Genomic DNA, 24084 nt, shown 5'->3' with positions numbered 1-24084 from the left:
TTGCAAGGCTATAGCACTTCTGAGCTGAGGAAGAGCTGCTGCTTTGCTTCTCCAAGAAGGAGCATCTCTGCAGATCCTGTAGATGTTCAGAATGGCTGTTCCTCACCCCACAAACAGATGTCTTCTACTGTCTTGATTAGAGAGTGAAGGAAAAGCATCCTCTTTGCTGCACCTCCAGCTCGAGCACTGCTTGCATCTGGATACCACAAAGTGATTTGCAAGCTGATAACCCTATCTTAAAAGATAGCAAGGTATCCGACAGCAAGGTCACGCTTTTGCCCTGCAGGCCCACAGCTTTTCCATGCGCTGACTGTTGGCCAGTGACAAGAAGAGATCTCCCACTCTTAATTCAGTGTATATTATAGATCAAGGCTCCCCAGCACCCCATCTGTAATGCTCCCACGCGTTGCCACCTCACCACTGAACGCGCTTACAAGCTGCTGAAGGGTAACAAGCTAGAGCTGACAATTTGCATGTTCACAGCCCACTACCATGTGAAATACTTTCAGTTAAGTTATTTTTGCAGTGAAGGGGAGTCAGAATCCCAGAATGGTTGGCATTGTAAGGGCCCTTTGGAGCTCATCCAGTCCAACTTCCCTACTGATGCAAGGTCACCTCCAGCAGGTTTCACAGGAATGTCCCTGTGGGTTTGAATATTTTTAAAGAAGGAGACTCCGCGCCCTCCCTGGGCAGCCTGTCACAGTGTTCTGTCACCTTGAAGAAGTTCTTCCTCTTGTTCAGATGGAATTTCCTACATTCCAATTTGTGCCCAGTGCCTCATGTCCTGTTGCTGGGCACTGTTGAAGGGTCCTGCCCCATCCTCTTGACAACCACCCTTTAGATTACTCTGCATGGGGTAAAATATTATCCAGTTGCAGAAACCCATGCAACTTGCCAAAGAACTCCTTACTGGCCTTCAAATGCACAAAGGATAAGATTAAGCAGAGTCTTTATCTGGTGTTCCCCGTGCTTTGCCTGGAGCAAAGCTGGGAGGAGCTGGTCTAGAGCTACAGCTTGTGTCTCTTCCCACTCTGCCAATGAAGTGTTTTCAGCTATGCTTCTCCAAAAGCCTTTCCTGTGGCCAGTGGGGAGCAGATTGGTGCTGCTGCTGTATCTGTGTGTTTCCATGCCTGGTCCCTGTGTCCTGTTGAAGCTCAGTAACTCGTGGTGGGTGTCTGCTCAGTGTCGGTGTTCTGTGCCCTCCCTGCCTGCCCCAGGTGTTGTACAACACGGCCGCAGCGCAGTGCCGGCTGCAGCAGTGGCAGGAAGCCAGAGTCACCCTGGATAAATCTGTGGTGTGGAGACCTGAAGGAAGAACAATGATCCTGGACATGGCCCTGGAGCAGGTGCAGGTACGTCCATTTCTGTGAGCTCCTGGGTACCTGCATAGGGCTTAGGTTAAGAAATATGACTTAAGAATGGACTAGTTCTTGTATGTTTTGATTTTGGCTGTCTACGCAACTACTTGGTAACAGAATCTAAGCTGTTTGCATGTGATGGTCTACCAAACCAATGCTGCAGCTTATCGAGTAACTTCATCACCCCCAAGTGCTTCATTGCACAGAAACACAGTAGTGGAAAACTATGGGATAACCTCTCTGGCTGGGAGGTTACTTTCTAGTCCCTGCTGTCCAGGAGCTTGGTTCTATTCATACTTGGACAATAAATCAAGTTGTCTTATGCACTGTGAAAGTGCAGAACCCCTAAAGCACAGATTTTGAGATACTCACTTTTCATGATGCTGGCTGACTTTTTTTAATCCCATTGGCCTCAGTGAGAATTGGCAGCAGCTCAGATATTAATAACAATCACATTTAGAGTTTAAGTAGAGGGCAAAAGCGTTTCCAGGGTTGGTTCTAAATGCTAATTTCCTGGTAGACTCTTCTATGATGAGGAACAACTTGCAGATCTCTCATTTACACTTCTTGAAGAGTTCATCATATTGCTACCTCCACACTTCCTTATCTTATTTTTTTCCTTTCTACGAGATGATCACTTGTTTTCAATCCGATCATCTCTTCTAGCATCATGTTTGTGCTTTATATAAGCACATTTTTTTAATATTTGCTATCAGCATGCTACTCAGTGGGTGAACCGAGGAGGAAAAAAGCAATATTCGAAGTCAAGTATAAAAGACACTTAAGAGATTTGTCTAATAAACATTACTCCATTGCCTTCCCTTCCCACTCATCCCATGGCAGCAGCGTTAGTCTCTGACTCAGCGCTGGGCAGTGGCTGCTGAGCTCTGACTGTGCATGTGCTTGTGAAACCCAAGTGACCTTTTTCAAGTTCACAGCTGTAATATTTGCCCGAATATCTTCCCAGAGCTGATCTGGCTCACCCAGGGAAGTTGTACTTGCTTTTCACTGCTACGTTTCCTGTATTGCTAACAGATGGTTTCTCCTCTGCTTTCCCTGCCCCAGGATGGTCTCTTTTTAGAGCCCATGCAGGTTCCCCTCGGGGAATTTTTCAGACCACGAAAGAAGGAAGTTGAGCAGCTGGATTCAAAGGATTTCCTCGGCAAACCCAAGGTAACAGCCAAATGATCGTTAAGATTAAAAGCAAATAGATTAAAATCCCACCTTCTGGCATCTCTGGAGAGCATTCCCGTTGCTGCTCCATTGATCACTGCGCTAGTGGAATCCCGAGAGCAGGGTCAGGGCTTGCAGCCGGTCATGACATCTGGGACACAGAAGCCAGAATTTGTTAGAATTGCCACATTTCTATTAAAACTACACTTTGGTGCTATAACCCCTTCCCAGTCTTAGTCAGTTGGAACTCTGAGAAAGATAAGCAGGTACTTAGGGAGCCCTAGGGTTGTCCTGTTGCTGACAGTGGCATTTTCAAAGGGAACACATCCCTCCAGCGTGCTCCTACTCACTGCTGCGTTTCCAGTGGGACAGGCAGGCACGTGGGAGACAAATGCTTTGGCGCATCGTCTAAGACAAGTCAGCAGAACATTCTGTGATCCCTCTGTGACGAGTGCTACTAACCAGAGACCTCTGACATGTGTACAGGGAAGGGGATTCATTCAAATTCAGTCACCTACTTTTAAAGAAACCTTGGAAAGACTGAAAAAAAACGGGGATATGAACAGCTGAAGCTATTTTGGGAAGCCAGCTCTGATTTTCCTGCATGGTTCTACTTTATGCCTGACCTTAGGATGTCAGAAGGAAAAGGGTCTGAGTAGACAACCTTGTGTGAAGTTTGAGGGTTTCTTCATCCAGCCTGGATTCAGTCATTGCTTTGTCCTTCTACAGGTGATCTCATCTATCATTCCCAATGACGAGTACTTTGGCTTTGAGCCTCTCAGGCCTCAGGTGAGCAAGACATAGCTGTGAAAGGAGGAACGGAGCTATCTTGGAGCTCCAGGTAGGGTCTCCTCACAGCATCAGGGTTAGAACATATTGCTGAATAAAACAGTGCAATATCAGACGGGGCCTCTCAAAGCCGGTTTCGGGGGTTGTCAGCAGTGTGAGGGACTCAATGCTGTGAGTCTGCAGCCCTTTGGGGATGCATTTTTGTCTCTTCACCATGCCTAAACAGCAGTGGAGACCTTGCTGTTCTCACTGTGTGTTTGCCCAGGACCTTAGTAAATCTGTCGGTGTAAACCATGGCTGGCTTGTTCTGAGGAACTCATAATGGAGCACCAAGGGAAAAGGGAGGAAAAGTAGGGGAAAAGATTTTGTTACTTGCCTCCTGATGGGATAAAGAGGGAGAAGCAGGAGGTAGATTCTGGTAATGTGTGGGGCAGCAGACTTCAATCTGGGTGCTGCAGCGTGACAAATGTGGTCAAAAGTAAAGACAAAATGCCACAGTGTGGTAGTCAGAGGCACAGTAAACAAGGTGGCATTGTTGCTATACAAGATACTGTTGCAAATAGATGTTGTCCTTCCCTCCACAGAAACAGGGCTTTTATGAACCCAGTGCTGATGCTCTGCGGTAAGTGATCAGCTCTGTCCTGGTGTGACTCTCCTCTCGCTGTTTCCCTTCGGAAAGTTGTGTTTCGTTCTCTGCTCTCTTTCTCTGAAGGCTCTGTGGGATACACACCTACTTCTCACCAAGGGTGGAGTGAATGACAAACATGCAAATTGTTATGTGGCTGCAGTCCAGCAGCACCTCATGCAAGAACCCCAGGACAGTTTGCAGGAGGTGATTCGACAGCCTCGGGAGACAGGCATGGATCCCTTGGCTGGGATATGCCCAGGTCTGTGCCAGAGGATGCTCACTTGTCCCATCCTGGTTCCCAGGCCAAAGTCTCCACATCCTCATTCCCAGGCATCCTGTGTTGAGCCAAAATCAACCCTGGTTCAAAAAACATGAAAGTCACTCGTTTTGGTGATGTTGTACCGATGGTACTTCAGGGCTGAGTTTAATAAGTCTTTTGATATGGAGAATGTTTATTAGTATAGGGAAAATGGGGCAGTTGTATTTGGGAAATGAGTGTTTTCCATGCACCTTTTGTTCCCAGTTGGACCAAAGAATAGCAACGGAAATCATAATTTCCCAACACCTAAATTATTCAGCACACACCGGTTTGGATCAGTGCTGTCTTCTGGATCAAAGCCATCCAGTATCAGAATTCCAGGGTTAGTAAAGGTGCTCTCGTTCTTTCTTTCCAGAGACAGTGAGTCAGGCTACTATCGAGTTGTGTCCCATTATTGCCCTGAGGACTCAGAGAAGCTGGAGGTGAAAGCTGGCAGCTTGGTCTTTGTGCTGGCAAGAGGAGCAGATGGCTGGGCTACAGCTATACATGATGGACAAGTAAGGAGAATGGATGGGCTTTCAGACTCATCCATACCAGCAAAGCCCACAGATCTTCCTGGGAATGGGAGCTTGCCGCAACCCTCTGAGCGTGTTCCTTGGGCACCTGCAGCAGCGCAGAGCAGAGGAGGGGTTCAGGAGGTCATTTCATAGAATCATGGAATGGTTTGGAGGGGACCTTAAAGTTCATCCAGTTCCACCCCCTGCCATGGGCAGGGACACCTCCCACTGGATCAGGGTGCTCAAAGCCCCATCCACCCTGGCCTTGAGCACCTCCAGGGATGGGGCATCCATGACTTCTATGGGCAATCTGTTTCCACCAAACATTACTGACCACAGATTTCCCTGATACCTGGCCCACCAGCTTCTGCCATTCACCTCTGTAGCTCCACAATGGCATCTTTTGGGCCATTTGTTCTCTCTACCATACAAGTTCCTACTGTGAAATCTAGTAGGATAGCATACCTCTCCAAGGACCACAGTTTAGACCAGTATTTGTTACCTGAGAGCTCTAACAGAGCCAAGGGGACAGGTTAGTCCTGGGCTGTAGTGCCTTTGTTAAATTAAACGTAGGAGGTTTTGGGGGGGGCTTCGGCTGAGCAAGCAGGCTTTATAAAGGGCTCTAGAGAAGACATTGCATTAAAGCTCAGTAAATCTGGCATCTTTCTGCAAATGAGGGAGCTCTACTGTGAACAGAGTGAATAGAAACATATAAATGTGGCAACGTGGAAAAACTTTTGTTGACAGAAGCCATTTCTCACGCCTCCTTAAGTTCCTTGAAAGAGCCAGGGCATGCCTAGGTTAGGTTGGGCCAGGGAATGTATTAACCACCTAGATTTCCAAAACAAATCAAAAGATTCTTCACAAGACCATTAAAAACGTGGTGAGCTGTTTGAGTGCAAGAGGCAGTGTTCTGAGAAATGGTGGGCATAGATGAACAGGGCTTTCTTTCTTTGTCTTAAGGGAATGGTGTCCCCACAGAGAATTTTCTGTGACCCAAGCATTTAGCATATTCCTAAGGGATACAGTTATAGGGAGAGTGATAGAGTGCTTTCTACGGTGACTGTGACAAGCAATCAAACCATTCATCATAGCCTGAAGCATCAGCAAACAATTACAGAACTATCTGAATGTGCCAGGTGACTACTCAGTGAAGTGTAGGATTCATTCAAAGTGAAGAAAAGTAAAATAATAGACACTGGGGGGAAAGAAAAGCGTAATTACTCACAAAGATCTGTTGAAATTAATAGCTATAGAGGAGTGATTGTTAGAAATGCTGCTTGGGGAAGAACGGAGGGAGAGTTGCCCTGTGGCAAAGGACTTGGGGTACTGGTCAACAGCAGCTGGACACAAGCCAGCAGTGGCCCAGGTGGCCAAGAAAACCAGCAGCATCTTGGCTTGGATCAGCCATGGGATGCCCTGCAGGAGCAGGGAAGGGATCATCTCTGTGGACTTGGTGCTGGTGAGTTCATGCCTCAAATCCTGGATTCAGTTTTGGGCCCCTCACTACAAGAAGGACATTGAGGGGCTGCAGCATCTCCAGAGACGGGAACAGAGCTGGGGAAGGGACTGGAGCCCAGAGGTTCTGGAAGCAGCTGAGGGACCTGAGGCTATTTAGTCTGGAGAAGAGGAAGCTGAGGGGAGACCTCATCGCTGTCTGTAGCTCCTGGAAAGGAGGTTGTGGTGAGGTGGGTGCTGGGCTCTGCTCCCAAGTAACAAGTGATAGGATGAGAGGAAATGGCCTCAAGTTGCACCAGAGGAGGTTTATATTGGATATTAGGAAAAATGTCTTTACTGACAGAATGGTGAAGCCCTGACAGAGGCTGCCCAGGGCAGCGGTGGAGTCTCCATCCCTGGAGGGGTTCAAAAACCATGTGGCTGCGGCACTTGAGGACATGACGATTCTGTGATTCTACAGATTGGTATCCCTTGGCATCCTTTCTGCTCTCTTCCTATGTGTCTGTTTTGGGAGCAGGGTGTTGGCCTTGCTGGGTATTTGATCTGTTACCACTGCTTTCTGCAGAAAAAAAATATGCAAAAGAATTTTTCTTCCCCATTTCTGAGCACAACCCACGTGGGGAGCCAAATCTCTGCCTGGAAGTTGCAGGTGTTACTTCAAAGCTGCCTGCTTGGGATTTCAGCTGGGGCTTTGGCCATGGATCCCTTGGTCCCCGCAGTCACCCTGGACCCTCCACAGGGACATTCATGTTCTAGTGGGGTGAGCAGGCAGCGGCGTTTGGCGAGGCAGGAGCTGTGCAGAGTGGAGCTGATGGAATTTGGGGCTGGGTGAGCTGGGGCTGCCCCAGCAGCAGCTCCTGTCTCACCCGGCTCTGCTTTGTGTCCCACAGAAGCTGCACATACCAACCAGTCTCCTGGAGCCCGCCTCAAAGATGGACAAATGGGTGAGCAACAACCTTGCAGCCGAGGGGGAGGAAGGAACAGAGAAATACATTTGGGACATTTATTTGTACAATTATCACACAATAGAACAGCTGCTTAAGAGAAAAGTAATGTGTGCAGCCCAGACACCTTGAGTGAAGACCAAACACTCTCAAACCGGAACAACAGAAGAGCTTAGAGCAGGAAAAATGCTTATTTTTTTCTGTAAATTGGATCTCTTTACAGCAAAATCTGGGGGTTTGGACATATATCCAAACGCCAGTGGCTCACCTCACAGGCTGATCTAGGTGCTGATGTCTCATTTGCTGTAGACTGATGGAGTGCACACAGAGATGTCTGCAGCCACCAGATATAGCACAGAAGCTCATGTGTTCTAGTGCTCCAGCAGAGCTAGGGCAGGTTAATCTCCTGCAGGGCATCTCAAACAGGCCCTGCGTTTTGCCTTGAGGCCACGTGCCCAAGCTCTAAATCCTCACCGTTTACTTAGAAAAGATTCCTTCATCTCCCATCTCCACCACAGGCACACACACATGATCCAAATAATTTTCTATCTGATCCCAGAGTGGAAAGGTGCAACTCAGACCCTTATTTCCTTATTAATATAATGAGAATGGGCAGTTGCATTTGGGAAAACAGTATTTCCCAAGCTCCTTTTGTCCCCAGTTGGACCAAAGAGTAGTGATGAAAATCATAATTTCCTGAAACTCAAACTTTTGGCACCAATTTGGATCGGTGAGAGATTTTTGAAGCACGTGGTTATTCTGATGTTGCTATGATTAGTTTCCCTCTGAATGAACGCACCTTGGGCATTTGCTCCATGGATGTCTCCCTGTGAACTAGCCCAAGCTCCCAGGTGAGCTGGCAGGTGGTGGGGAGAGCCCTCAGCAGAGCCTGAGAAACCTCCCTCTGCTCCAGCACCAACCCAGCAGGAAGCTAAGGAAGCGTCCAGCCAAACCTCTCATCGCCCTTGCTGCCCACAAGAGCTGCAGAGGCAGTTAAGAGCCTGAGAATTCCACCTCATCCAGCCAGTTAACGAACTGATCTCCCTGGATCTCTGGTGTTACACTCAGAAATGTTAACCAGCTGCAGCCTCTTGTCACTCACGCCAACCTTGCCCAGTCTCCGGTGTCCCCTGCTCACTCCTTTCCGATGTTCTGTTGCAGAAGATCAGCAATGGGATTCCCCTCCCGCCTGCCCAGGTGCCTCCCAGCCGGCTCCCCATGACGCAGAAGCCAGGTAGCTCCTCAGTGGGTGTACAGAGCCGTGTCCAGCCCCGCTGTGTTAGGAGCATGCGGCAACGCAGGTTGCGCTCTGCAGCCACAGTTGCCCGTGTGCTGGTGGATTGCAGAGCCGCTGCTGCAGGTCTCTGCTGACGACAAGTGCTGTTCTTCTGCTCTTGTTTTGTTCCTCAGAATCCCCAGGGAGAGAAAATACCTCTGCAAAGGATGCTGGGGCCCAAATGGACTTCAAGGTAAGGTGTTTCACAAGCTGAAGCTGCTACAGCCTGAAGGCTCAAGGCTGTGAGAAAAGCAAGATTACTGGCTGGATCTTCCAAAATTCCTGAAATCACTGGGAAAAAAACTTTTCTTCTGTTCATTTTTCCATTTTGAAGAGAGGCTCCCATATGTCTGTGCTCCAGCACCTCCAAGGCTATCACTATACAGCTTTGTGAGGCCTCCCGAGGTTGGGGCTTACCGGGGCAGTGCCCTCTTGCCACCCTCCAAGGAGCCACAAGCCCCAGACAAAGCAGCCTTCTCAGCCACGTGCTTTGCAGCCCACTTTGTAGGAGAGAGAGCTGACTCTGAACTACCTGCTGTCCCTCCTCCCTTCCTCCCGTGTGGCATTTTCTGCCCCTGTCAGTCTGAATACCACAATTCATTCATATTTGTGGTCTGGGCTGATGTCCTCTGCTGTATCTCCATGTCACTGCCACCCACTGTGTGTGATGGAGCTGGAATCGCTCTTGTGTCCGCTTGAGGACAACACCTCCCTGGCAGCGCCAACTGCAGAGCAGCTCCTCTCCTTTTGGCTTTGCCACTCCTCTTTGAGGGCTTTTTAAATCTTTCTTTTTTTTTTTTTTGTCAGCTGTACTTCAGATGGCAGCAGAACGTGGAAACTCAGTTGGATCTCCCCAGATGGCTGGAGAAGTTGGGGTTTGGGGCTGGGAGGTACACACATGATCGAACACAAAACCAGAAAGGGGTTGTGGGAGGAACTGGGGATCATGGACTCTGAATTTGTACTTCCTCCTCACATCTGCATTTTGATGCCACACCATGGTTATGTGGTAGCCCTAAGCCAAGGGGTTGCGTCTGTGCTGTCTCCCTTGATACGGGTCCTGAATAACCAAACTGTTCACTGCCGTGTCTCTCAGCAGATGCCGCCGACTGGAGGAGATGCTTCATCCAGTACGGAGAGACCTGTTGTGCTGAGAGCACGTTGCGAGTGCACTGTGGTGCTGAGGGCAGGCGAGGTGCCGTCTCTGCCGGAGCTGCGGGCTCTGCTGCGGGAGCACTTTGGTCAGCAGGCAGAGCGAGGGAAGCTGAGGTACGCTGCGGGTGGGTGGGTGTGGTGGCAGCAGCCATTCCCCTCACAATACAGACCTGTGGTCTCCTGGGAACATTTAACTTGTGTTAGGGTGCTCTAGCAGGGATTCCATAAGATGTGAGCAAATAGCCCTCCTTGCAAGGCTGACCTTATCCCTAACAGAAGAAGAAACTTGTTGGAAAAGGTCCAGAGTAGGAAAGTTGTGGCTGTCCCCTCCATGAAAGTGTTCAATGCCAGGTTGGATCATAGAATCATAGAATAGTTTGGGTTGGAAGGGAACTTAAAGATCATCCAGTTCCAACCCCCCTGCCATGGGCAGAGACACCTCCCACTGGATCAGGCTGCCCAAGGCCCATCCAACCTGGCCTTCAACACCTCCAGGGATGGGGCAGCCACAACTTCTCCAGGCAACCTGTTCCGGTCCCTCATCACTCTCATGGTAAAGAAATTTTTCCTCAGGTCCAGTCTAAATCTGCCGCTCTCCAGTTGATACCCATTGCCCCTCGTCCTATCACCACAAGCCTTTATGAAGAGCCCCTCTCCAGCTTTCCTGTAGCCCCTTCAGGTACTGGAAGGTCGCTATAAGGTCTTCTCTGAGCCTTCTCTTCTCCAGGCTGATCAACTCCAACTCTCTCAGCCTGTCCTCGTATGGGAGGTGCGCAAGCCCTCTGGTCATCCTTGTATCTCTCCTCTGGACCCGTTCCAACAGCTCCATCTCCTTCTTAGGTCGAGGATTCCAGAACTGGACACAGTATTCCAGATGAGGTCTCACAAGAGAGGAATAGAGGGGCAGAATTACTTCCCTTGACCTGCTGGCCATGCTTCTTTTGATGGAGCTATGAGAAATCTGATGGAGTGGGAGGTGTCCTTGCCCATGGCAGGGGGCTGGAACTGGATCATCTTTAAGGTCCCTTCCAACCCAAACCATTCTATGATTGTATGGCTTTTGTGTTTGAGAACGACAAGTGCTCCTGGGGCTTTGGAGTCCTGAAGGATTTTTCCTGTGAAACCATAGCATGGTCAAGAAAGAGGGGAACAGAAGGAAAAACTGTGCAGCTGTAGGTGCTTTGTATTGGGTTTTCTTCTGCTCAGCTGAGCCTTTGAGATACACTAGGATGAATGCAGAACAATTTGGGAGTCGAGTGTACATGTGCACTGGTCCTGGGGTGAGGTGTCCCTGACTATGACAACTCTGGGGACACACAGTTAGTGGAGTCATAGAATCACAGAACATTAAGGTTAGAAAAGACCTCTCAGCTCACCCCATCCAACTGCCAGTCCAACACCACCATGCCGACTGAACCGTACCCCCAAGTGCCACGACCACACGTCTCTGGACCCCTCCAGGGACGGAGACCCCACTGCTGCCCTGGGCAGCCTCTGCCAGGGCTTCACTACTCTTTTGGTAAAGAAAATTTTTCCCAGTATCCACTCTAAACCTCCCCTGGGTCAACTTGAGGCTGTTTCCTCTCCTCCTATCACTTGCTACTTAGGAGAAGAGCCCACAGCCTCCTTACTGGGAGCTGCAGGGAGTGATGAGGTCTCTCCTCGGCTTCCTCTTCTTCCCCTCAAGTAGGTGTGTGAGGAGATGACAGTGTCTCTCTCTCTCTCACAGCACTGTTGCTGCCCACTGTGCATGCAGGGTGGCCCAAGTCACTGTGTAAGGTGACAAGCTCAGAGCTGGCTTACAGAGGGGACTGTCAAGACTGGAGATAGTAAAGGACGGGGCTTGCCTCCAAGTTTGGTTCTAAGTCTGATGGTTTGATCTGCGTCAATGACCCCTCGCAGCTACAGGCATTCGGATGGGAAAGAGCTGGGTGCAGTTTCGGATGAGGAGGATCTGGGGAAGGTGTGGCAGCAGCTGACAGATGGCGGGCTGACACTCTGCTGCCAGGTATGTGGGCTGTGACAAACTTCCCTGCTGTGCTGGACTCTCATCTCACATCTGCCTTGCAACCTCCATGCTGACTTTTTCCTGCAGGACTCGGACTCCTGCTCAGGCAGACCCGTTCTCTATCGGATGCTGGCCCAGCACCCTTACCTTGCACAAGGACCAGGGGACCTGGAGTTCAGCAAGGGAGATGTGCTGTATATCCTCTCTGAAGGTAGCCTTCCAGCCCTGTCCAGGCTTTACTGGGGCAGCCTCTGGGAGGGAATGGCAAATAGACGGTCTCTTCAGACCTGTCTCAGGTTCCTGCTTTCAGGATGAACAGGCTTGTGCTGAGCTTTGCCCAGAGTTAAATCCCAGCCGTGGAAACTCTCACTAACCCCACTCATGTGGGATGGGGCTCATCCTGCTCCTTTGTGTTTTCCCAGTGAACGAGGACTGGCTCGAAGGGTGCTGCAATGGCAAGACTGGCATCTTCCCCAAATGCTTTGCAAACCAGACCAGTTGAAGTGCTGCCTTCCTATAGCAAACAGGAGCCTTTTCCTGCCTGACTACAGACTCCAGGAGTGGGAGACACCAGTTCCAGCACATTTGGGCCACAGCCAGTGCAGCCTGAAGCTCTGCTGAACCTGGACAGGAGATGTCCACTCACAGATCCTATGGCAGCCATTCCAGCAGTCCAACAGCAGTTTCCACAGCCTGTTCCAGGCCTGGCATCTTTACCTCTGTGCTTACGCTGCCAAAGATGTGCCCATGTAGGGCAGAGAGAAAAGGGAGTTTGGCTATGGGAAATGTCCATGTGGCAGCTTAGACCTCAGGGGTTCAGAGTGCTGGGTGGGAAGAGGTTCCGCTGGATAGAGGTCTTCACCCTCTCTCTCTTGTTGCTCAAGTTCAGGCTGAGCCTCACTGTAATGAAGTCAAGGATAGCTGACTGTGAGCAGGAGACAGAGCCCAGATCCCCAGGCCATAGGGCCACCTATCCTTCTCTCCACCTCAGAAAGCTGCTGCTCTTTGGGGAGGCTTCTGCAACCAGTTTGCAGTGGGGACAGGGGATAACACCTTGGGTTAGGACCAGCCTATGTCATCCTCCACAGCAAATGGATCCATCAGAACCGAGGGACTCTGAGCATTCCTCATCCCAGGTGCCTTTGGGTCTTTCCTCAAGCCCTTAAGTCCTGCCTGGATGTTTAAGTCCTTCATGCTGCATGACCAGGAGCCTTGCAGCACAGAGGCGAGGTGGAAACAGCCGTGGGTCTGGTGGAGCCCTGGAAGGGCTGGGAGAGGGCTGGCTGGGCAGCGTGGGGCTGGAGCTGGAGGGACTGTAATGACAGCCGGGTTCCTGCAGAGGTGTGCTGGGCTCTGCTGAGCTAAATAAACCCCTCAAGGGCCTGGAGCTGGAACCTGCTATAGATTTGGTGTCTAACAAAGCTGGGCTATGTAACTTGAACACAAAATAAACCCTGAGCCAGAGTTGGCAGCTCTTAAATCATGTTTTTTCTGCTGGCATGTGACAGAAAATACTTTTAAAGGCATCCGGCAGTGTCTTGGGGGAGGTATTCCATCACAGACTACAGGATTCTTGCCTAGGGCAAGACACAGATAAGGTCACCCTTCTCCTCAGAGCTTAGGTGGCCACCACTACTCTCCATCACCTGTTGCTTCCCACACCTTGTTGGGAGAGCAGCCCAGTGGGACTGGGAGTGCCAAGGCAGCTGCACTGGGCTGGGTGGTGACTTTGGTATTTGAAAACCAAAGAAGGTTTTATTTCTACTTTGTGTTTATCCGGCGTCATCCAGCCACCAAGGCTTGGTCAGCTTTTCAGCCATATTAATGTTTTTTCTGGAGTCTTATCCTCTTGGAGGTACTAGAAGAGCTCAAGATATCTTTGTCACCTTTGACATCTTTCCAGAGTGACCCAATTCATCTTCCTGAGCAATGGAGATGAGAATAATGCCCTCATTCTTCTCACCCTTCCACCTTCTTTTGCACCACTTCCCTGTCTGGTTTAGCGGGCAGGATGCATCTGGTCAGGAGGGTCGCAGCTACTTGGTTTTCCAGAAACACTGGAGGAAAGCAGCCACCAGGCCTGCCACTATGGCCAGCACAATGAGGGAGATGGCACCTGCCCACAGGCTGGGCTGGTGCCCCTTGACAAGCTCCAGAGCCTCTGTGGGGATCATGTTGGTGAAGTTCAGCATGAAGCCTAGTGTCCATCCGATGTCCGTGTTTGCTGCCTGAGGTGAGAGAGCAAAGATCATCCAAAAGTGCCTCTCCCAAGCTTTGCTGCAAGGGACTGACAGAGTGGACAGAGAGAGGACCCGTGAGCTGTCCCAGCTGTGAATTAACACGTGGACCAGGCTGTGGTGAACCTGACCTTACCAACACCAATTACAGAGAGCTTTCCTGTCCCCCCTACCCAAGGGCTAAAGGGCAGCTGAACTTGGATGACTGCTCTGGTCCAGATGACCTGCACACATGTTGGATCCGAGCTTTCTTTACGCCACCACGATCTTTTAAATTTGGTCATCCTATAATGGGTTCATTATAGAATGGTTCAGGTTGGAAGGAACCCTAAAGATGATCCAGGTCCAACCCCCCAGTCATATTCTGGTTCAAATGGGTCATGGGGCCACCACCACCTCTGTGATGCTCAACATAATTCTGCCCAATGTCAGAAACCAAAGTGGCCAAATCCTGCCCTGCACCTCTCCTGATCACCTTAAAACTGGCTTATGTTCACACCAGAGTAGGTGAGGAATGTGGTTTGGGGGCAGATGTGATAGAATGCAGCTGTGCTGTGATCATTGGGTGGCAGACGTGAGGTGGGGACACATTTCTAGTGCAGGGGACTGCAGAGATTCTGCTCCTGAACATGTCCTTGGGCCAGGGGAAGGATGCGGCCGCAGTTGCCTGCCCACTCCCGCAGCCCCGCGGGTTGTTTACCTGCTGGCTGAAGTGGATGCTGCTCCACGTGTGCTCATTGAATTTGTAACCATCAAGCAGCAGCGTCAAGATGTAAATCGCTGTGGAGCAGTACGTTTGTAGGTACTTCTTGTCCTGTGGGAAGGTCTCCACCAGCTGTGGGGCCATCGGGGGACACGGTGCAACAGAAACAGAGGCTCAGAAACCCTCCCTGGTGCAGCAAACAGCAGGGTATGTGATTCCTGAGCAAAGATTTGGGATGGAACATGCACAGGGCTCCTCGCTGCCCTTCACAGGGCTCTCACCTCCGTCCAGTTCTTCTTGCAGAAGGTCTGGACTGTGGAGTTGACATCACTTAGAGAGCGCTGGCTGGTCAGGTTCAGGAAGTGGAAGGTGTAGTAAAACCCAGCAAAGGCCTGTGAGATAAGGAGAGTAAAAACTGCATCTCCTTCCTCAACCAAAAAACCAGATACAGGGCCCCCTTTTGCCTGGAGACAGTGTCCCATATAATTCCCAGGATTCTGCATTCAGCACCCACTTGATGGTCTACTAGAATGTATTGGAGATGGTGGACAAGCCCTGGGGCTGCTGCTTGCACTCTGAGCCAGCTTACACTTTCTCCTAGGGACAGGATCTTCTTATTTTCCTCTTGGAGGGCCAGGACATCACAAGAGGCAGAAGCCACCTCCCAGCACAGGAGAAGAGGGGATGGCTTGCAGATGGGACAAGCTCTAGGGTCCTCTCTCTGTCCACTCCTTCCCACAATCAGTGACAGAGGAGACTCCCACCCTCTATCCTCCCCCACCACATCCACAGGTTCGGAGGCTCCTTACAAAGAATTGGCCCCGCACGGGCGGCTGATAAACCCCGTTGAACCCACACGTCCTTTTGGCCCCGCAGCTGAAGTTGAAGAGTTTCTGGATGGCCGAGCTGCACGCTGCTGGGTCGCCCGTCCCCGTCACCGTGAGGACCTGCGCAGGGCTGGGTGTGCTCGGTGCACGGACACAGGGACTGTCGTAGAGCTCTGCCGTGGTGGTGTTCTCCTGGTACCCCTTGGGATAGCAGGGGTGTGATATCTGCTGGGGGGACGGGCTGCCCTGGAGAGAGCGGGAGCCAACAGTGAGGCTTAGCGTGGGCTGCACTGAGACCCTACCACAGAGCCCATGGTGTGCTTTGACATTCCCAAAACACAGGATCTAGACCCCAGGAGGATTTGAGGAGAAGAAGAACTCATCCTTTGCATGACTAACATGGCTACGGCTTTCACTGGTCCTGCTGCTGGCCCCACCACCAAGCCACGCTCAGGTGGTGATGCCATTGCCAGCCCGTGCCTCCCTGTGGGCTGGCACCCTGCTCCCAGGGATAGTATCTGCTCTCTTTCTGCACGGAGAGCTTGTTGTGGTTGGCCATCGTTCTGCATCTTGCAGGCTCTAGTCCAGACAGGACCAAGGATGCATCCCATCCACACACTCCATGAGCATCTCTGTCTCCCAGAGCACTGGGCTGTGCTCTCTCTCCAAGGTGAGATGGGAGGACAGGGGTGAGCGGTGGAGCCGTGAGGAGGAGAGGGTACTCGGTATCCTCTCTCTGGGCAGAAATGGAGAAAAGGTGAGTGGATCAGGGCAGGGAATCGTAGAATCATGGAATAAAAAAGGTTGGAAAATACCTCTAAGCTCATCCAGTCCAACCCTCAGCCCAACCCCACCGGGCCAGATAAACCATGTCCTGAAGAACCAAATCTACACGTTTTTTGAACCCCTCCGGGGATGGAGACTCCACCTGTGCCCTGGGCAGCCTCTGCCAGGGCTTCACCTCTATTTTGGTAAAGAAATGTTTCCTAATACCAAATCTAAACCTCCCATGGTGCAACTTGAGGCCACTTCCTCTCCTCATATCGCTTGTCACTTTGGAGAAGGAAGAACCTGAGGATACAGCTGGGCTTGGGAAATGACGAAAAATGCCATTACTTGTCAATGTCTGGGGAAAAGGAGCCCTCCAGGGAACCACCACCACCTTCCACCCATAGGAGAGAATCTTTTGGTTCAGTAGAAAAAAAACCAAGCCACTCCTAAATTTGGATTTGTGAAAATTCCCAGCTCCCTAATGTTTTTTTCGACAGCACACCCAAAACTTCTGGAAAACATTTTTCATGGCAAGGGCAGTGGCTGAGCTGATGCTGGTGAGCGGTGGCTGTGGTACCTGGTGGAGAGCTGCCAGCAGCATCTTCAGGGCCTGTGTCTGCCCATAGCAGAGGTAGCTGTGAGTGTACAGCGAGTAGTTGGTACCATAGAGCCTGAAGAAGACGGAGGTGTTCTTGTCCTCAATGGTGACTCCAGGCTGGAAGGTTATTTGTGTTGAAGCACCTCCAAGGTCCAGAGCTCCAAGAACCTCGGTGTCTTGTGGATGTTCCCATTTCTCTGAAAATGAAAACTGGCCCCATAAGACAGCAAGTGTTAGTCTGAACTGGAGGGAGTCAGTCGCTGTCCTTCCCTCACGGTTTTGTGGGCTCAGAAGCCTCCAAGGAATTTTCCATGTCCTGGCCCCCTGTTTAACTCCTTCTTGCCTACACCCTTCTCAACCCACATCAGCCTCCCTGTAGCACTGAGGTCTGGCCCTGGGCTGCTGCACAGATGGGATCCAGATGCTTTAAGGAGGGAAAGAGCAACACCTTCATCTGGGGGCTGAAATCGCTGCATCCCTCTGACATCAAAATCAACCCATAAATAAGGGGAGAGCACAGGGCCGGGCGGAGCTGGATGCAAAGACCCTTGATTGTGCTCATCACATCGGTGGAGACGAATCTTCACTTCACAACCACAGGCTGCGTTTATTTGGGTGACTGCTGCCTAAAACTGCATTTTTCTCTCCTCTGGCAATAAAGAAACCTGGCTGTAGCTGAGGCAGGGGGAATCATAGAATCATGGAATCACCAGGTTGGAAGGGACCCACTGGGTCATTAAGTCCAACCATTCCCAACACTCCCTAAACCATGCCCCTCAGCACCTCGTCCACCCGCCCATTAAACACCTCCAAGGGAAGGTGATTCAACCCCCTCCCTGGGCAGTCTCTGCCAGTGCCCAATGACCCTTTCCGTGAAAAATTTTTTCCTGATGTCCAGCCTGAACCTCCCCTGGCACAGCTTGAGGCCGTCCCCTCTTGTCCTGTCCCTGGGAGAAGAGGCCAGCTCCCTCCTCTCCACAACCTCCTTTCAGGTAGTTGTAGAGAGCAATAAGGTCTCCCCTCAGCCTCCTCTTCTCCAGGCTAAACAACCCCAGCTCTCTCAGCTGCTCCTCGTAACACTTGTTCTCCAGCCCCCAACTACACTGCTCATCCCCCTCTGCCCACACCCCCAGACTGCACCTTGACGAGGGTCTCCAGAAGGTAGTTGACGGTGACCCAACCAAAGGAGCCCTCCTCGTTGCCCGTCAGGATCTGAGCTCCGCGGAAGTCCACAGGGTACTCGCCAATGACCTTGGCAACCTCAGCAAAGACCTGCTCGGCCTTGGTGCTGTTCTGCGCCCTGCCCAGGGGAGGAGAAAAACACAATTGCTGGAGGACGCGATGCCTGGGGGCCTTCCAGCGCAGGGATAACAGCAAGAGGCGGCCGTGCCCTGCCACAGAGCGGGGCTGCTCAGAGACACGGCAAAGACACCAAACCCCTCAACTAGAGCATTGGGAGTCTCCCTAAAAATGCTGCCTGTGGGCTTTGCCTGGGCTTGTGGGAGGATTGACAAGAGGTGGCCAAGGAGGCTCATCCACCTCTGGGCAGAGAGCAGACAGGGATGCTCTGCCCATCACTGTGCCTGCCTGGGCAGCAGCACCCATGCTCCCAGCTCCCCATAACCCCAGTCCCTTGTGACCCCAGCTCCCCATAACTGAGTCCCCCATGCTCCCAGTCCCCTCTACCCCCAGGTCCCCCATGCCTCCAGTCCCCCGTACCCCCAGTCCCCCGTGCCCCCAGCCCCCCGTGCCCCCAGCCCCCTGTCCCAGCCCCCCGCACCAGCTGCAATGCACAGACACACGGTGGGGAAGGGGTCAGAGGCTCTGGGCTCCGCGCGCTGCTGCTACCTCAGCAGCCGCATGCCCGCTGTGGCCCCCAGGTAGGTGGGCGTCTCCGGCTGCTGCTTTGCCGGGATGATCTTCATGGCCTTGTCCAGGCAGGGCTTCAGGCTGGCTCCAGCCCCAGTGGGGTCGTCTGCGTAGCTGGAGATGCCGGGACCTGCAAGAGGGCATTCTGTGATGACCTCATGGGAACATGAAGCTGCATGGTATGGAAGCTGCTGCGAGGAGATGCTGTGAGAAGAAGATCCAAGGATCCAAACGGAGAAAGAGCACAGGAGAAGGAGCAAACTGTGCATCCAGCATCCCAAGCTGTGATTTGATGCACAACCAGGGGCTGCAGGACTGGGCTGACACTGGGAACTATGGGACTGTATGCCACATTCCTTACCCATCTCTGGAACCCCCAGGTTTCAGACATGGCAGTGGGGAACTCGTTCTCCTCAAAGATCCCTAACGTTTTTTCCCTGCGTACCCAGGCTAGTTGTGCCCTTGCCAAGGGTGTCCCTGGAAGGGCAGAGCTCAGCGCTGGCCTGATTGGAGGCAGTATTTGTGCCAAGGCCACAAACATGGGAGTTGGCATCGAGCTCCTGCTCGGGGTGGAGAGCGAGAGCTGCAGTGTGAGTCCTGTGATGCTGAGCACATGCTGGATCCCAGGGAGGTCGAACTGCCCAAAGGTGGCCAGCAGGTTTTGCAGGACTGCTGACAAACAGAGCAGTTCCTTATTCCCCTAGGGAAGGGGCAGGCTCTCCTTTGTCCTGTTGGAAGGGCGAGTGGAGCTGATACCAACACACAAAGCTGCACAACTTGTTTGAGTTCCTATTTTTAGAGGCTGACATCAGAACTGAGCGCCCAACATGGTCCTGCGGTGGGCAGGGACGGGCCCTGGGGTGGAAATCTCACTATTTATCTTCCCCTGAGCTTTGCACACCATTCATGCCAAAGCTCACCATTAGTGCCTTTAGCCCATGCACCCTCTCCCTTACACTTTGCCCTCTGCCAGACCTTTGCGGTTAACCAGTAACTGCCACACCACCACCGCAGAGCCTGGATTTGAGGCTGAGAAGAGCTCTGAGCCTTCTCATCCCCTCCCCAGCCACTTCTACCCTGGCCTGGTGACCTTTGCCAGTCCCAGCCCCTCTCCTTCTACCATTTAGGTGACCCTACCTCCCTTTGCTAGCCTGGTTCTTTCCTCCCGAGAGACCAGCCCTTGTGCCAAAGCCCAGCAGCACCTTTGCAAGAGGAATAAACGCTTCTTTAGGTATTTATAAATGCCCAGAAAATAATTGCACTTCGGATCATTTACCATTTACAGCTCCTGGTGAGAACCAATGCGCGTTGGCACTGTGGGGACAGCCACCCTGCAAGCGCCGCGGCCGGCCAGCCCCAGCATCGCCCACCTGAGCAGAGGCAGGGCAGGGCATCGCGGCACACTCACCGGACACGGTGCAGGCTTCCACCTGGGAGACGATGCCAGTGCCGTTCTCCTTGTCCGCAGGCCACCGGTAGATGTAGAGAGCTGTGTGCATGGAGCCGGCATCAAACACCAGACCGTACTGGGGAAGGCAGAGGGGACATGGGGCATCAAGGGGTGCAGACCAGCTTCACCCGCTGCAGAGCGAATGGAGCTCCTGACGGGCAGGGGAACCTCGAGTGACCAAACGAAGAGTGTCACCAGAGTGGGGACAGCCCTGTGGCATTGCAGTGACCCGTTGTGTCAGGGACAAGGCTCCACCACAAGCTCTTTGAGTTGGCAACGGACAGGCGGTATGTGCTGGCAGGACAGCCACAGTGACCAAACCCCGCCAGACCCCCCGGCTCACCAGCCTGCGCGGGGGTTTGTCCCCATCTCGGTGACAGCACAGCCCACCTGAAGCCTGTGGTGAACCCTGTCCCCAGGGACAGCCAAGGAGAGAGGGCAGCTGTCTTTCTCCCCGGGAACCTACCTTGGTGCTGGGGGGCAGAAATGCGTCCTTCACGTTCACCACGCTCAGAATGAGGGCAATGATGCTGAAGATGCAGGTGGCTGCCAGGAGACCTGCAACGACCTTGGCTTTGGAGCCCATTCCTCCTCCAACCTGTAAGAACAACCGCGATCCCCAGCTTACACCTCTGCGTTTGCAAGGCCATGTTTGAAATGGAAATCTCATGAAAGCATGAGGGACCTGTCAAGATGGGACTTTCCCCTTCTCTACCAAGGGCTTGAAGCCATTCTCCAGCCTATGGCTGGAGGTTCTTGGCCATCTCAGGCCTGGGACACCCTCTTCTTCTGAGCAGTCCCTCCCTCAGACTGTTTTTTTCAGCCCTGCCGTCTCATCCTCAGCCCTCCAGGTTCCCCTCTACACACAGCAGGGACCTCATCCTTCTGCCTTCCTCAAACCAGGTGGCAGGTCAGCATCTCCCTTCCCAGCATCACCTCTGGGGCAGGCACAGCAGTGGCTGACAGGAGCCCCAAACTGGGAGCAGGACCATGCCCTGGCAGGTTTGCCACCCCCCTCCAGGGATGGATATAGAGCTGCACCCCCATGCTACCATCGCACTCTGCACCCCCACAAAACCTGTCCCACAAGACTTGGAACCCACAGGTCACATCTGTTGCCCAACAGCCCCAGAGTGCCCTTGAGAGGGTCCTCCCTGTTCCAAGCAAGGGAACAGCATCTCCAGCCCAGCTATCCTCAGCTCTTGGTGATGCCACAGCAGGTAAGCAGACACGCAGGAATGGTATCCTTGCTTGCAGGCGATCTCCAGCCTCTCCTGCAGTCCCAAGGGCAGGCAGAAGGGCAAAAGCAGAAAGCTCGCACTTATCTGGGTACACGCAGCCCCATGGCTGAGCTGGCATGCCAGCAGCGATAGCGTTGCACAGGCAGGCAAGGCCAGAGGGGAACGAAGGGGATCCTGCACCTCCGCTCATCTGGCTGGAGCACAGCTCCTGGTGGAATCAGCCCTGAGGCATCAGTAAGAACTGCAGCGGAGAAGCAAAGCCAAAGGGTCTGGTTCCCTGCGGTAGCCTCAGCACCCGGCAGCTGCCACATCCATGTACTCAGCACCCCACGGCTGGTCCAGATGTGCTTTTCTACATGCACAGCTCACCTTCCTCCTCCTGCACCACCCTGCTCTGTGCCACTGGCTGCACAAGCAGAACGCGTGTGGGGAGCCAGGGTAACCTCCATCCACAGTGCTAGAATCATGGAATGGTTCGGGTTGGAAGGGACCTCAAAGCCCATCCCGTTCCCCCCGCTGCCATGGGCAGGGACACCTCCCACTGGATCAGGGGCTCCAAGCCCCATCCAGCCTGGCCTTGAACCCCTCCAGGGATGGGGCAGCCACCACTGCTCTGGGCAACCTGGGCCAGGGCCTCCCCACCCTCCCAGCAAAACATTTCTTCCTAAGATCTCATCTCAATCTCCTCTCTTTCAGCTTAAGAGCTTGCACCTCCTATTGCTGCAAGCCAGACTCCTGCTGAGTGGTAGATGTCCCGAGAGCCTTGGACACAGCCTGGAGAAGTAGTTTAACCCAACCAGTGCTTTGGGGTGGCACCTGGAGGCTGCCACTTGGCTGCGCAATTCTCCTGCAAGTACATAAACCCACAGCGCAATTCCCCTGCCCTTTCACCAGGCCAGGTCAGCAGCTTCGACAGGAGAGGAAAGACCTTTGGCAAGGCCAAAGGAGATGCTGATTCCTGTTTTGGAGTCAGCATCCCTGGTGACGAACAAGGGTGACCAATCTTGCGTGTGACATGGGCTGTATAGTGACAGATAGCGGCTGTTCTTCTGGCCCACGTCATGGGACGCAGGACTTCAGGAAGCATTTATCAGACCTTATCCTACAGCAAAAGCCCTCATCCTACATGCAGGGTGGCTGTGGCCCAGAGGTATCACACGGAAGCAGCCGATGAATCCCTGTATTGTCACATCTCCGGTCCTATCAGCCCTGCCAGCCTGCCCAGATGTCACTGCACCATCGGGATGTGGTTCCTCTGCTCCAGGTAACACAGCAGTGGCAAGAGTCCCCAGCCCACACTCTGGAAAATTCTGTCCCAGGCACCATGTGATGGAACGATATGAAACGGTGACAAATTGCACCATCCTGGCTGCGGCAGCGCAAGGGAATTGAGCTCTACCTGCTCTGGCAGGGACTCATTTCCATTTGACTGGGCAGGAGGCAACATGTGAAGGAAACCCAGAGCCAGTGAGGACCAGGGAGGAGAGCAGGGCACAGGGAGAGAGGCCAGCGGGTGGAAAACAAGGCGAGAGGCTCATGAGAAGCTGAGGGATCTGCTCAGCCTTTTGGTGTATCCACCACTGTATGAGGCAGGTTTAGTTGAGCAGTGGGGACGGGAAGGTGACAGTGTTGCTGCCAGAGCTAAAGAAGAGGCACGTGGCTGCACAGTGCCGCAAGGAGCAATGCCCGGGCGTTTCAACACATGGAAAGTACACAGCACTTGGGCCACCGCTGCCTCTGTTTGTGTGTGAGCACATGCAGCGACGTGCTCTGCAGGCACATCTCCCACCTCACAGTGTCCCTCACCAGGAGGGACAGGGGGGCCTCCACAGCTCCGAGGAAAGTCTCAGACACACTGCTGGACAGGCTGAGAGAGTTGGGGGCGTTGAGCCCAGAGAAGAGAAGGCTGTGGGGAGACCTTAGAGCAGCTTCCAGTACAGAAAGGGGCTCCAGGAAAGCTGGGGAGGGACTTTTTTACAAGGGCATGGAGCGTGGAGTGGTAGGACCAGGAGGGATAGATTTTAATTGGAAGAGGGAAGACTTAGGTTAGACATTAGGAAGAAATTCTTCATGCTGAGAGTGGAGAGGCCCTGGCCCAGGTTGCCCAGAGCAGTGGTGGCTGCCCCATCCCTGGAGGTGTTCAAGGCCAGGTTGGATGGGGCTCTGAGCCTCCTGATCCAGTGGGAGGTGTCCCTGCCAAGGGATACATGGCGGGGATGTAGAACTGGGTAGGCTCTGAGGTCCCTTCCAACCCAAACCATTCCATGATTCTACGATCTAACTTTCTGCCACTCAGGAACTTCTCCACTGCGCACTTTTAGGATTTGAAAGCCAAAAGGGCTCTTAAGCCTCTAGGAATGAGTGTGAGCGTGCACACCAGGAGCATCTCCGACAGGCAGAGCAGTCCCTGCCTCCCGCTTCTCTCAGCAGTGCTGGGGCTCAGCAGTGCCCTCCATGCCCCGTCCATGCCCCTCTGCCTGCCACGGGTACCCAGTGCAGCAGGCAGCCGCCCCAGCCCTTTCCCTCCAGCTCAGAAATGTCTTTCCCTCCAGCTCAGAAATGTCTTTCCCTCCAGTTCAGAAATGTCTTTCCCCCAGCACGCGGCTCCATTGCTGGCTGGGGCACCCCTGGGTCTGATCCCCCCACCCCTCCACAGAGTGGCACCCCATCCCGTGCCCCCGGCTCACCCAGGCTGCTCCGGCTGCTGCTCCCGGTGTCAGCGCGTACCTGACGTGTGGAGCCCCGCTCCTGGGACAAAGGCTGCCCTGAGTCCCCAAACGGCC

General features: G+C 52.8%; 4 protein-coding genes across 13 annotated transcripts in view; 1 reads left to right on the top strand and 3 right to left on the bottom strand.

Annotated features, from left to right (window-relative positions):
* The window catches only part of EXD3 (exonuclease 3'-5' domain containing 3), a 333185-nt gene extending 330547 nt beyond the window's left edge, over positions 1-2638 (bottom strand). For all 3 annotated transcript variants that reach the window (XM_054084169.1, XM_054084170.1, XM_054084171.1), the window contains exon 1: positions 2583-2638. In XM_054084169.1, the coding sequence (XP_053940144.1) occupies positions 2583-2605 (23 nt within the window). In that variant the 5' untranslated portion in view covers positions 2606-2638. The remainder of the gene's footprint in view (positions 1-2582) is intronic.
* The window catches only part of NOXA1 (NADPH oxidase activator 1), a 21000-nt gene extending 8836 nt beyond the window's left edge, over positions 1-12164 (top strand). The window contains exons 5-16 of one of the 2 annotated variants that reach the window (XM_054084184.1): positions 1218-1352; positions 2424-2531; positions 3261-3320; positions 3905-3942; positions 4623-4764; positions 7113-7166; positions 8328-8400; positions 8577-8635; positions 9539-9711; positions 11500-11605; positions 11693-11816; positions 12028-12164. In XM_054084184.1, the coding sequence (XP_053940159.1) occupies positions 1218-1352; positions 2424-2531; positions 3261-3320; positions 3905-3942; positions 4623-4764; positions 7113-7166; positions 8328-8400; positions 8577-8635; positions 9539-9711; positions 11500-11605; positions 11693-11816; positions 12028-12107 (1152 nt within the window). In that variant the 3' untranslated portion in view covers positions 12108-12164. Of the gene's footprint in view, positions 1-1217; positions 1353-2423; positions 2532-3260; positions 3321-3904; positions 3943-4622; positions 4765-7112; positions 7167-8327; positions 8401-8576; positions 8636-9538; positions 9712-11499; positions 11606-11692; positions 11929-12027 lie in introns of those variants that run through there. The other variant, XM_054084183.1, reaches the window with a different exon arrangement.
* Positions 1-24084, bottom strand: part of LOC104059135 (ectonucleoside triphosphate diphosphohydrolase 8-like) — a 138223-nt gene that overhangs the window by 85514 nt on the left and 28625 nt on the right. The gene's annotated exons all lie outside the window — the stretch shown is intronic.
* On the bottom strand, positions 12120-24084 carry LOC104059134 (ectonucleoside triphosphate diphosphohydrolase 8-like). 7 transcript variants are annotated; one of them, XM_054084172.1, is made up of 10 exons: positions 21164-21434; positions 20527-20658; positions 20019-20099; positions 18590-18740; positions 17882-18041; positions 16721-16951; positions 15355-15618; positions 14827-14937; positions 14543-14677; positions 12120-13833 (listed from the first exon to the last, which is right to left on the bottom strand). In XM_054084172.1, exons 1-10 carry the CDS (start codon positions 21417-21419, stop codon positions 13642-13644), a joined length of 1713 nt encoding a protein of 570 aa, XP_053940147.1. In that variant the 5' UTR covers positions 21420-21434; the 3' UTR covers positions 12120-13641. The 7 variants fall into 7 exon arrangements, 6 of the variants coding, with proteins under 6 accessions (XP_053940147.1, XP_053940148.1, XP_053940149.1 ...); XM_054084173.1 differs by having other exon boundaries at positions 12128-13833; positions 20527-20662; positions 21219-21434; XM_054084174.1 differs by having other exon boundaries at positions 13079-13833; positions 20019-20136; positions 20527-20662; positions 21219-21329.

Source organism: Cuculus canorus, chromosome 19 (assembly GCF_017976375.1).
Source record: "Cuculus canorus isolate bCucCan1 chromosome 19, bCucCan1.pri, whole genome shotgun sequence".
In the NCBI taxonomy this organism is placed as follows: Eukaryota; Metazoa; Chordata; class Aves; order Cuculiformes; family Cuculidae; genus Cuculus; species Cuculus canorus.
The sequence above is the reverse complement of the archived record's forward strand: the minus strand, read 5'-3'. Positions and strand labels throughout refer to the sequence as shown.

Coding starts and splice junctions, on each gene's coding strand:
- LOC104059134 (XM_054084172.1), bottom strand. CDS start 21,419: ATGCCAGCTCAGCCATGGGGCTGCGTGTACCCAGATAAGTGCGAGCTT. Junction 18,741..20,018: donor GGAAGCCTGCACCGTGTCCG/GTGAGTGTGCCG, acceptor GCCCTCTTGCAG/GTCCCGGCATCTCCAGCTAC. Junction 14,678..14,826: donor GCAAGAAGAACTGGACGGAG/GTGAGAGCCCTG, acceptor ATGGCCCCACAG/CTGGTGGAGACCTTCCCACA.